At 40.2% G+C, this 12685-nt stretch overlaps 1 protein-coding gene across 1 annotated transcript in view; it reads left to right on the top strand.

Annotated features, from left to right (window-relative positions):
- Positions 1–453: 453 nt before the first annotated feature.
- Positions 454–12685, top strand: part of LOC143018060 (transmembrane protein 50A) — a 35740-nt gene continuing 23508 nt past the window's right edge. Inside the window, exon 1 of the mRNA XM_076173121.1 lies at positions 454–699. Coding sequence (XP_076029236.1) covers positions 592–699 — 108 coding nt within the window. The 5' untranslated portion in view covers positions 454–591. The remainder of the gene's footprint in view (positions 700–12685) is intronic.

Genomic DNA, 12685 nt, shown 5'->3' with positions numbered 1-12685 from the left:
TCATCGTCACCGATTAAAATGATCCTTGTTTTTTTATCTTTATATATATTAGTACAGTAAAGTGACTAGCTACATATCTGCCACCTTTGCTACTTTACGAGTAATACTTCATACTCATAAGTCTGACATTTCTCAATACAATACAAAAACTTCATTTCGACGTCTCGTATAATTCTGATTGGTCTTTCTCCATGAGTAATCAATCCAAATAGTAAAGTGACAGACATAAACGAAGGTGAGAGTTCTTAGGCCAGATTAAGAAATGTCAAACTTGATCATAAGAACACATCGTATACCTAACCACTAAAACTTCAAATCTAATATATTTGACACAGAGTCATTTATATAACATTATCATAGGAATATACGAACCTATTGGAAAAAAAAAATATTCTTCAGTTAAAATAGTGGCCTCAGTTTTAATAGAAGAATTCATGTTGCATTTAGAGGTGATGTCATCTACTTTGAGAACGCTTGTTCGAGAAAACAATCACGAGTGTGTGAGTGAAGACGTAGGAGCGCATATGTATCGTAATTAGTAAGAAAACAGGGGTGCTAGGGAGCTGACAAATATACTGGTGGTGGAGCAGTATGCCAGTGTGTTGTATTCCAAAACCGGAAAGTATGTCACAACTCTGCGAAAATTGCGATCCCGGTGAGAGGAGGAATATTATTGCATCCATCTTGGCTGGTGGTCTGGTGAGTTGAATTGTTTTTATTGACATTTGTAATTCTTACATAATAATTGAAAATAGTTATGTTATTGTAGAATATTGTTATGACTTGCAAATGTATTCAGCATGTATACTTCAAGTATTTGGCTAACGTGAATTCAGCCAAGGCTTTTATGAGAACTCGAGCAAAGAGAAATTCAAGAATCAAGGGCATTGTTGATATTCAAACGTCAAACTTGAACGAGCCATATATAGTTGGTTACCCTGTCATTTTCATTAGCATGTGTTGTATATTATATTACTGCCTTAATAATTATAGGAAAGCATGTCTGCAGGCACACCAGCCCTTGTTTTTATTACATTTTATTAGATAAAAAAGAGGAATCAAGTTGTGTGCCTAGATAGCTAGGTCAGCATGAAAATGGAATTCCTGATATTTGAGCTGAAGTAGTTCTCACAGGGTGCAGAAAGTAGCTATGAGTACAATGCAATTTGAATTATCCATCTAGCTAACCTAGTTCTCGAGATATTGCATTTTGAAGGGTATTAAATCGGGCCTATTTTGTCCTAGGAAATCGGGCCAAAACGTGTGGTCTGACTAATCGCCGACCAAACCTAAACAATGACGGTTTTTACTGAAATGCACAATTTTATATAAAAATTTAGCATATGGTTGCATTATTTGACCTATTTTCTTTTAGATATGTGATTTCCATGTAATTTGATCAAAGTTACGTTTTTATCCTCTGCAAAATTACTGACCACAGCTACGAATACCATCAAATTACATGAAAATCACACATTTTAAAGAAAATAGTTGAAATAATTCAACTATATGCAATCTATTGCACTAATAACACAATAGTAACAAACTTAGTAGAGTGTAGTTTGATCCATACCACCAGCGATCATAGATGGCGGGCTGGATGAATCGTAGCTGTGGTCTGTAATATTACAGAGGTTAAAAACATAACTTCTCTTTGATCTAATTACATGAAAATCACACATTTTAAAGAAAATAGTTAAAATTATTCAACTATAAGACTATTACACTAATAACATGATAGTAGGAAACTTCCATACCACCAGTGATCATAGATGAGATGGCGGGATGGACATTGACGTTGTTGTTATCTGATAATCCGACCCGATAGGAAAGAAAACTAGTACCACCCATTTCTCAACTCTTCCGTAACACGCTGCCTTTGTTTTGGTATTGAAATAATTCGTGAGACTAGTAGTTTTCGTTCATTTTGGTCAGTTGCCAATACACTGAATTTTTTAGCTAATTTTTTACGCTGAAACATAAACCAATTTTTTATTTACTGCTGAATGCAGGCTGCCATGTTTATCTTATGTTTTTATGGTGATGTGATTGTTTGAAAGTTACTATGATCGTAGTAAATACACTCGCATAACATTTTTATGAATGAAATTTCCTGCGGTATGTAAATTTGGCCGTTTGAATGGTGTGCGCATAAAATGACGCACTATTGTGCTTGTCATCGATGGTGGCGCCTCTGGTGGTGTTTGACCTACCTAGCCTAGAACAGAAAAATTATATAGCAATAGAAAATTAAATATCAATATACATACATACATATACCAAGGCTTTTTCCCCCTTCCAAGGGAGGTAGCCACAAAGGGAAAGGCATAAAAACACTCCCACCCATTTCATCCCTAAATACACACCACACCCCTCCCACCCTTCCTCTCATCTGAGCACCTCCTGGATGACGGGTCATCCCTGAACCCTGCCCACCGCCCTGGGTCAGAAGCAGTGTCGCAAGACACAGTACATCCACAGCAAGGCCGCTTCATTTAATCAGCGACCCCCCCTCTCCGTCCCCCTTTGCATATAAAGGGAGGACGGGGAGAAATCCCTTCGGGCTGCGTCAAAATTTACTCACACATACTACCCCACCCCCCCCGCCCATTCCTCCTCATGCAGTCACAACATCATCCATATACAACCATTCTCCACTCACCTCTGTCTTCCGTCCTCTCCCTTCCTTCCTCAACAGACATTCCCCTCTTCCCCAAAGCCCCCTTCACCCCATCCATCCACCTCATCCTAGGACGTCCCCTCATGTTCACTCCCTCCACATCTGCCTTCCATACCTCTTTTACTAGTCTTTCTTCACTCATTCTTTCCATGTGTCCAAACCATCCTAATATTCTTTCATCAACCCTCTCTCCCAAATCCTTTTTCACCCCTGTTCTCCTCCTCACCTCCTCATTTCTCACTCTATCTAGCCTAGTAACCCCCACCATACTTCTCGGACACCTCATCTCAAAACACATTCAAAACTCCTTCTCTCTTCTTCTCTTATGTTCCACGTTTCTGCCCCATACAGTACTGTTGGCACAATCACTCCTTCATACAGTCCTCCTCTTCGCATCCATTCCCAAATGTCTATTTCTCATTACACTCTTTAAACCACCAAGGCATTTACTCGCTTCTCTCAATCTACATTCTACCTCCACCTTCACTCCACCTTTTCCTGCTACACTTGCACCCAAGTATCTAAAACTATCCAATTCCTCCAGTCGCTCTCCCTTAATGTTCACTTCCAGTCCACTGCCACTTTCACCCCTTGTACATCTCATCACCTTACTTTTACCCACATTTATCTTTAGCTTTCTTCTATCACATACTCTCCCAAACTCTGCCACCAGCTTCCTCAATCCCTCCTCTGACCCTGCCACAAGCGCAGTGTCGTCCGCAAACAACAGCTGGCTCACCTCCCACTTTTCTCCATTTTCTTTAACCATCTCCAATCCCTGACTCACTACCCTAGCATTCACCTCTCGCACCACCCCATCCATGTATAAGTTGAACAGCCAGGGCGACATAACGCATCCTTGACGAAGTCCCACCTTTACTTCAAACCACTCACTCTCTCCATTTCCAATCCTAACACATGCTCTACTACTCACATAAAAACTCTTGACAGCTCCCAAAAGCTTTCCTCCTATCCCATAAATCTGCATAAACTCCCACAGTGCCTTTCTGTCTACCCTATCATAAGCCTTTTCCAGATCCATAAAAGCCCAAAAAACATCCTTCCCCTTTCCTATAGCTTTCTCACATATCTGTCTTACCACAAAGATCTGATCTACACAACCTCTACCTGTCCTAAATCCACACTGTTCCTCACCAATTACTCCTTCTGTTCCTCTCCTAATCCTCTCAATTAAGATTCTCCCATAAGCCTTCCCTACTACACTCAACAGGCTAATCCCTCTGAAATTACTACATTCACACTTGTCCCCTTTTCCCTTGTAAAGAGGAACTATACAGGCACTACTCCAGTCCTCCGGTACTCTACCCTCTCTCCAGCAAACATTAAATAATCTCACCAACCAGTCCACCATCACTGAACCTCCCTTTTTCAGACATTCTGCATGACATCCATCCAGACCAGGTGCCTTACCTGCTTTCATCATCTTTACAAATGCCTTCACCTCATCCTTCATTATTTCTCCTCCGTTCTCATCACTACTCACTATCATTTTCTTCGTATTTCCCACTGCAGCTATCTTTCCTTCCCTATCCTCCTTCACATTCAGCAACTCCCTAAAATATTCTGCCCATCTTCCCCTCACTGCCATCTCTTCCATTATCAACTCTCCATCTGTACCTTTTACCTTTTCTTCCCTACTTGATTCGCCTCCTCTTCCTCTCTTAATTTCTTTCCAAAACATCTTTTTATTACTTTCAAAATTTTCTGTCATACTCCTACCCCATTTCACATCTGCTCTCCTCTTTGCCTCCTTTACCTTTTGCTTTACTTCTCTTTTCTTTTCTTTGTACGTCTCATATGACTCCCCTGTCCTCTTTTGTAACCAATCTGTGAATGCTCGCTTCTTCTCTTCTACAACCTTCTTTGTTTCCTCATCCCACCATTCACTACCCTTTCTTCTATTTCCCCCTGTCCTTCTTGTTCCACACACCATCCTTGCACACTTTAAGACTCCCTCCTTGAACCATCCCCATTCCTCCTCCACACCCATCTCTGCTCCATCCTTTACTCCCTCCCACTCCTCCTTCAGCTTCTTTTCGTACTCCTTCTCCTTTTCCTTTTCATTCAAGGAGTTCACTCTAAGAACCTCCCTACCTTTTGTCCCTTTCCTCCTTCTCCATCTATCCTCCACTCTCAACTTACCTTCCACCAAAAAATGATCTGATATTCCCCCACCCTCTCCCCTTAGCACATGTACATCCTTAACTCTTCCTATCATAATCCTATTTACCACTACATAATCCATTAGCGCTCTATCTACCACCCTTCCCTCCACCACCCTCTCCCATGTGTACTTATGCTTGACTTTCTTCCGAAACACTGTATTTGCTATCATCAACTCTCTTTCTAGACACATTTCCACCATCAACTCTCCACTACGATTCTTTCCTGGAACTCCACACTTCCCAACCACTCCATCGATTGGACCATTTCCCACTCTAGTAAATTATAATACATCAACATAATGCATGTTTAGCTTGGTGGATCACTTCAGATGAGCCTCCAATCCTACCATGGCTCAACCTCACGAGGAGTAGGAAAAAATTTGACTGCAGATAATTTCCAATATATGAAGGTTTGGGCAGAGACGTAGGAGTGGTGTGTCCCCAGACAGACCTTACCTACAAGACTTATAAGACCAACGACAGAAAACATTGCTAAAAGCAATATGGTGCCGACTATTACACAAGATGTTTTATAATTTTAATATGTCAATATAATAAGTATTTTTCTTGGTGGGAATCGCTAACAGAAAACATTACTAAAAGCACAAATGAATAAAGTTGTGTTGACTCCTTTAGATGCCATCTTTGTTTTGATAGATTTGGAGGTTGAAGATAATAACCCTATGACCTCTAGAATCGCAGGTACTGCATTATTAAATGCAGGTTAGGAAGGTAAGTTTGGTTAGATTAGGTTAGAATAGACAAATTTTTCATACTTTTATTTCTTTGACCTCCACATCTACCAAAAGAAAGAAGGCATCTCAAGCAGTCGAAGCAGCTACGTTTATATATAGCTTTTAGCAACTTTTTCTGTTATTGATTTCTGCCAAGAATAACATATATTATGTTGATATTTTATAATTTACAAAATTATTATTTTACTTTATTGATTATATCGCATAGGTGTGCATTTCTAGAAGGCAGTGGCTATTTAAGATGAGTCGTAAGAATAGTCCTCAGGCTGTTCTTATGACATGGTTGATAGCACCCTCTATCGTGAACTTTTGAACTAAATTTTTACGACAATAACCTAACCTAACCTAACAATCCTCCCAGGAATGTTGTTTCAAATATTTTTTTAATGTGCAAATTTATCTTAAGTTGTAATGACGTATGAAGATGTCTTGGAATAGACCGAAGTCTAGTTCTTACTTCCATTTGATTTGGTCATATCCCAATAGTAGATTTTGGCAGGTATTTTCTACCTCCATGCTGACAACAATATTGAAAAATACTGCAGCTCAGGTTTGAAACTTCTGTTAGGAGCACATTTAGTAGCTGATTGTATTGTTCTGGAGCTCCTGGTATAAATACTTACATTATTAGACTTTTTCCCAGCTGGAAACAGATTCTTTTAGAGCTGCAAATGAATCAAATTCTGCACCTGCTGCAAGAAATTTGAAATTAATGGCAGCCATTTTGAATTTAGTTCAAAAGTTCATGATAGAGGGTGCTATCAACCATGTCATAAGAACAGCCTAAGGACTATCCTTACGACTCGTCTTAAATAGCCACTGTGTTTCTACAAATAGTAAATTTTTAGAATTGCACACCTACACAATATACATACGTACATATACCAAGGCTTTTTTCCCCCTTACAAGGGAGGTAGCCAAAAAGGAAAATGCATAAAATCATTCCCACCCATTCCATCCCTGAATAATCTCCACACCCCTCCATCCTCTCTCTTATCTTAGCACCTCCTGGATGATGGGTCATCCCTGCACCCTGTCCACTGCCCTGGGTCAGAAGCAGGGTAGCAAGACACAACACATCCACAGCAAGGCTGCTTCATTAAATCGGCGACCCCCCCCCCTCTCCGTCCCCCCATGCATAAAGGGAGAAGACGGGGAGAAATCCCTTCGGGCTGCGTCAAATTTTGCTCCCACATACTACCTCACCCACCATCCCCCGCCCATTCCGCCTCATGCATCACATCATCATCCATATACAACCATTCTCCATTCACCCCTGTCTTCTGTCCTCTCCCGTCTTTCCTCAACCGACATTCCCCTCTTCCCCAAAACCTCTTTCACCCCATCCATCCACTTCATCCTAGGACGTCCCCTCATGTTCACTCCCTCCACATCTGCCTTCCATACCTCTTTTACTAGTCTTTCTTCACTCATTCTTTTCATGTGTCCAAACCATCCTAATACTCTTTCATCAACCCTATCTCCTAACTCCCTTTCCACCCCTGTTCTCCTCCTCACCTCCTCATTTCTCACACTATCTAGCCTAGTAACCCCCATCACACCTCTCAGACACCTCACCCGAAACACACTCAAATTCCTTCTCTCTTCCTCTCCTACACAATATAGCAATAGAAAATTAATTATTAATTTTGTAAATTATAATACATCAACATATGTGATTTTCTTGGCAGAAATCAATAACAGAAAAGTTGCTAAAACTGATTTATTAACGAACGAAGTTGTGGTGGTTGGAAGATATGCCATGTTTATTTTGATAGATGTTGAGGTCGCAGAAATGAAAGGATGATAAATTTGTCTATTCTAACCTAACCTAACTAACCTATGTAACCTAACCTATATTTAGTAATTCGGTACCTCAGATTCTAAAGATCATCCAGGTTGTTGTTGTCATCACTGATGCTGACAGCCTGATTATTATTGTACCTCGGGCAATTAACAGACAACGGCAGAACCCTGTGTTCTCTCAAAAAAATCCAAGGAAGCCCCATTGTCTTTGTAACAGCACTTATTAATGTCACCTGGAGTTGGAGAACACCCGGTCCTCAACATGAAAGCTATTGTCCAACTGACAGTGACTGGACTGGACTGTATCCTAGCAGCTTTGTTCATTAGTAGATTTGCTAGTAGCAAGGTTTTTTGTTATTTATGTCCACCAAGAAAATTGCATATTATGTTCATGTATTATAATTTAAGTACAAAAGTACTTAAATTATAATACATGAACATAATATGCATGAGGGGGTGAGAGAATATGTATGAGAAATAAATTGACACAGCCGGAAGGGATTTCTTCCCGTCTCCTCCTTTTCTTCATGAGGGGACAGAGGGGGGGTTGCCGAATTAATGAAGCAGCCTTGCTGTGGATGTGCTGTGTTCTGTGACACTACTTCTGACCCAGGGCAGTGGACGGGATGCAGGGATGACCTGTTATCCAGGAGATGCAAAGATGAGAGGGAGGGTGGAGGGTAGTGGAGTATGTAGGGGATGGAATGGGTGGGAGTGTTTTCTATGCCTTTTTCTTTATGGCTACCTCCCGTGTAAGGGGGGAAAAGCCTTTGATATATATATATATGTATTATAATTTATAAAATTAATATTTAATTTTCTAATGGTAGATTGCGTAGGTGTGCACAATTAGAATAATGCCCTAGAAATTTACCCTTGATGCCATCTTTGTGTTGACAGTTGCAGAAATTGAAGAAATTAAAGTATAGATTGGTCTAACTTAATAGTTGTTTTTTTTTAGAAATGCACATCTAAATTTTATAGCAATAGAAAATTAGATTTTAATTTTGTGAATTATAATTCAATGTAATATATGTTTTTCTGGATAGAAATCGATAACAAAAAATCTTGCTAAAAGCAAATGCACTACCAAATGGAACTGCAATGATAGGTTAGAGATGCCATGTTGTCATCTGTCCAGCCATGTAAAAGTCAGTTTGATGATGGCAATGGTTACTGAGGCCAGGAATATGCTCTCCAGTACCTTGCACTCTACATATTTTTGAAACAGTGCAACAGAACTGAATTTCATGCTTTTCTTGAAGCCATGAAACTCCTCCATATCTCACAGTCTGGATCGGATAACAAAACTGGCTGTCAACATCCCTGATGACAGCAACGACCCTGATGACCTGTAGCATTATAGGTACTGCATTACTAAATGCAGGTTAGGTTAGACCAATTCATCATACTTTAATTTCTTTGATTCCACATCTATTAAAACAAAGATAGTGTCTCAAGCACTTGTCCTGACTGTTCGGTAGAGTATCACTTTTAGCAACCTTTTCTGTTATTGATTTCTGACAAGAAAAATGTATATTACATTGATGCATTATGATTTACAAAACTGATATTTAATTTTCTATTGCTATATTGTTTAGGTATGCACTTCTAAAATTTAGCCTAACCTAACCTGTATGTAGTAATGTGGTACCTGTAATACTAGAGGTCATCAGGGTCATTGTTGTTAGGGATGTTGACTGCCAATATTGACATCTGATTGGACTGCAGGGTCTAGGGAAATTCATAGCTTCAAGAAAAGCATGAAGCTCAGCTCTGTAGCACTCTTAAAAATTTGTAACATGTGAGGTACTGGCAGAGGTACTGAGGATGTATTCTAGGCCTCGGTATCCATTGCTATCATCAAGCTGACATTGATAGAGCAGGATAGAAGACAACATGGCACCTTGAACTAATTATCCCAGCTCAGTTCAGTAGTGTATTTGCTTTCAGCAATTTTTTTTATTACAAGAGAGGTAGCCAAAAAGAAAAGGGCATAAATACCATTCCCACCCATTCCATCCCTAAATACACGCCACTCCCCTCCACCCTCCCTCTTATCTTGGCACCTCCTGGATGACGGGTCATCCCTGCACCTTGTCCACTGCCCTGGGTCAGAGGCAGTGTCGCAAGATACAGCACATCCACAGCAAGGCTGCTTCATTAAATTGGTGACCCCCCCCTCTCCATCCCCCGCTGCAGAAAAGGAGAAGACGGGGAGAAATCCCTTCGGGCTGCATCAGATTTTTCTCACACATACTGCCTCACCCCCCATCCCCCCGCCCATTCTACCTCATGCATCACAACATCATCCATATACAATCATTCTCCATTCACCCGTCTTCTATCCTCTCCTGTCCTTCCTCAACAGACATTCCCCTCTTCCCCAAAGTCCCCTTCACCCCATCCATCCATCTCATCCTAGGACGCCCCCTCATGTTCACTCCCTCCACATCTGCCTTCCATACCTCTTTTACTAGCAATGCTTTGTCAACAGGGTTATTCAGTATAGTCATCTAGAATGCTTCTACTTTTGTGAATAGAAGGACTTTTTAAATTAGTGGTATCAGGATTAACATCAGTCATTGAATTCTAATTTTTTTTTTCTAATGCTGAAGAATTGGGGAAAAAATCAGAAAACACCCTGCAGGTTACTTTTGTTTCTAAAGCATATTTCATACTAGTACAAAGCACAGATTTTGGACAGTGGAAGCAAACTAGTCACAATCTACAAACATTTCTTGAGTGCCAATACTGTTATCTCACTTGACTAAATTTCCACAGTATGTTTCCCAAGAATTAAGAAAACAAATATAGACACCTTACAAATTATATAAAATAAAACATTCAGAATAATAACAGGTTATGCCAAAACCACCCTAATAGAACACTTGCACACACTAACCAAAATCTTCTCTTTTTAACATAAAATAAAAATAATAGTTCATTGGAAGAGCCCTGAATCTGTCTCACCCATCTCGTTACATCACATAAGCACAACCAACAGAATGCAACAGGTAGTTGTATCAGCAATAAGCTACTCTTCTCAAATATCTATATCAACCATCCACCTGCACCACACAAGACATCCATACAATAGCACATCCAAACCCAGATCCTAAGATAAGCACTCCAAGACCAAACACCCTCCTCCTTCAAACCTCACCAGACATTAGCCCCATATCAAAATCCCGGATCTTGTCAAGATTAGTGAACCCACTCACAGCAGGGTATGCCATTCTTTACAAGAAGGTCATTGGTTCATTATTCTTTACATGAGAATAATTGGGTTCACTGTTCTAGGCATGAACTCAAATATATCAGACATTTCAACAGCAGCATCACTTTCAAAGCTTCTGTCCACTAGTTGGTAACCTTTATGAAATTACTTAAAAAGCTGGTGAGGTTATTTATTTAAAATGTTCACTTATCAATAAATGAATTAATTTGTTAAGGGTTTGCTAGTCTTCCATGAAGACATTTGGGTTAGCTGTTCTTGACATGGAACTGTTGGGTTTGCTAATCTTGACAAGATCCAAAACCCCAGCATGACTGTGTTTGGGTCATCAATGAGCACTAAGACAGTAACAACACCTAACAGGCCCAATAGGTGCAACTATTATATAGAAGATGCTGAACACCTGATCTTACACTGATCTACCATAATCATACAACAACAACAATAATTCTTCATTGAGTGACTTATGGGCTGATATGGTCGATGTTGCTTGGGAACTGTGGGTCTTCTGCAGGAGGGACTTGGTACAATGGATTGATTTATTGAATTGATCACCAATGCCTCAAATTACCTTGCTTTGAATATATAGTTATTCTTAGTAACTTATTCTCTCATGTTTATCACCAGGGGGGCTGAAGAGGAAATAATGTTGTCAAACAGGACCATTGCTCCTGGAATGTATAAATTTCTTGCTGATTTGAGCAAATCTGGTGTTAATTTCTATTAGTAATTGCTGGTTTTGTATTCACCCCCTCACCCCAATTTGTGTGTTGTTAGCTTAATCAAAAGTGCGCTGGTCTTGAATTTGCTTAGTTGTAAGTTCAAATCCCACATTCCTCTCCAATCAAAGGATTTTTACAAAGGATTGTTGTTTTGTTATCATTTGTCTGTTTGATTTTCATTTATTATTAGTTATATGTCAGTTTATCATTATTTACTATTTACCTGCTTGTTTATTATTTAACTATACCTATGTATTTATTTATGTATTTTATTTGTTATTTACATTATTATAGTTTTTATTTATTAATTTATTATGATTTTTCCCGCATCCGACCTAGATATGGACCAAAAGGTCTCCTGTTGGCATGCTCTGCCTTTGTAATCCTTAATCCCACATTCCTCTCCAATCTGTAGAAGTGACTGTTACCTGCTCCAACAGTCCAAGCGTAGAGTGCAAAGGTCACAGCTGCTCAGTGCCTCCTGATGTAGACTCCTCATCTTCACCTACCTTTTACCTCTTAACCCAATAGTTGGGGAAATCACTTTGGGAATATGTTTGTGGTAAATAAGTGATTTCTGATAGAAACAAAAGACATAATTGGTTAAATTGGATATTTTTTAACCTTGTTCCAACCATTGGTGTAACCTTAACATGTAAAGAATAAAATGTATGATGTGAATGGAAACATCCACATTTTTTCAAAATATCTACTAAAAGACTGGATTAATGTGTAGGGTTTGGTGATTTTGAAACAAATAGACTACTGGTTTCCTTTATCTTGTTGTGTTACACAAATTTGACAAGTTTTAGGTTACTATGATATCCTGTGTTCCTATCTCTCTCTTTATCTCTGCCTGTCTGTCTCTCTCTTGATCTCTCTGCCTGTCTGTCTCTCTCTGTCTTTAACTCTCTCTCTCTCTCCCTCCCTCCCTCCCTCCCCCTCTCTCTCTCTCTCTCTCTCTCTCTCTCTCTCTCTCTCTCTCTCTCTCTCTCTCCCTCCCCCCTCTCTCTCTCTCTCCCTCCCCCATCTCTCTCTTTCCCTCCCTCCCCCATCTCTCTCTTTCCCTCCCTCCCCCATCTCTCTCTTTCCCTCCCTCCCCCATCTCTCTTTCCTTTCCTCCCCCCTCTCTCTCTCTTTCCCTCCCTCCCCCTCTCTCTCCTCCCCCTCTCTCTCCTCCCCCTCTCTCTCTCCTCCTCCTCTCTCTCTCCTCCTCCTCTCTCCTCCTCCTCTCTCCTCCTCCTCTCTCTCTCCTCCCCCCTCTGTCTCTCCTCCCCCCTCTGTCTCTCCTCCCCCCT

The sequence above is a fragment of the Oratosquilla oratoria genome, chromosome 34 (assembly GCF_046742065.1).
Source record: "Oratosquilla oratoria isolate Oo_2021 chromosome 34, ASM4674206v1, whole genome shotgun sequence".
Classification (NCBI taxonomy): domain Eukaryota; kingdom Metazoa; phylum Arthropoda; class Malacostraca; order Stomatopoda; family Squillidae; genus Oratosquilla; species Oratosquilla oratoria.
This window is presented reverse-complemented; position numbering and strand designations above follow the sequence as displayed.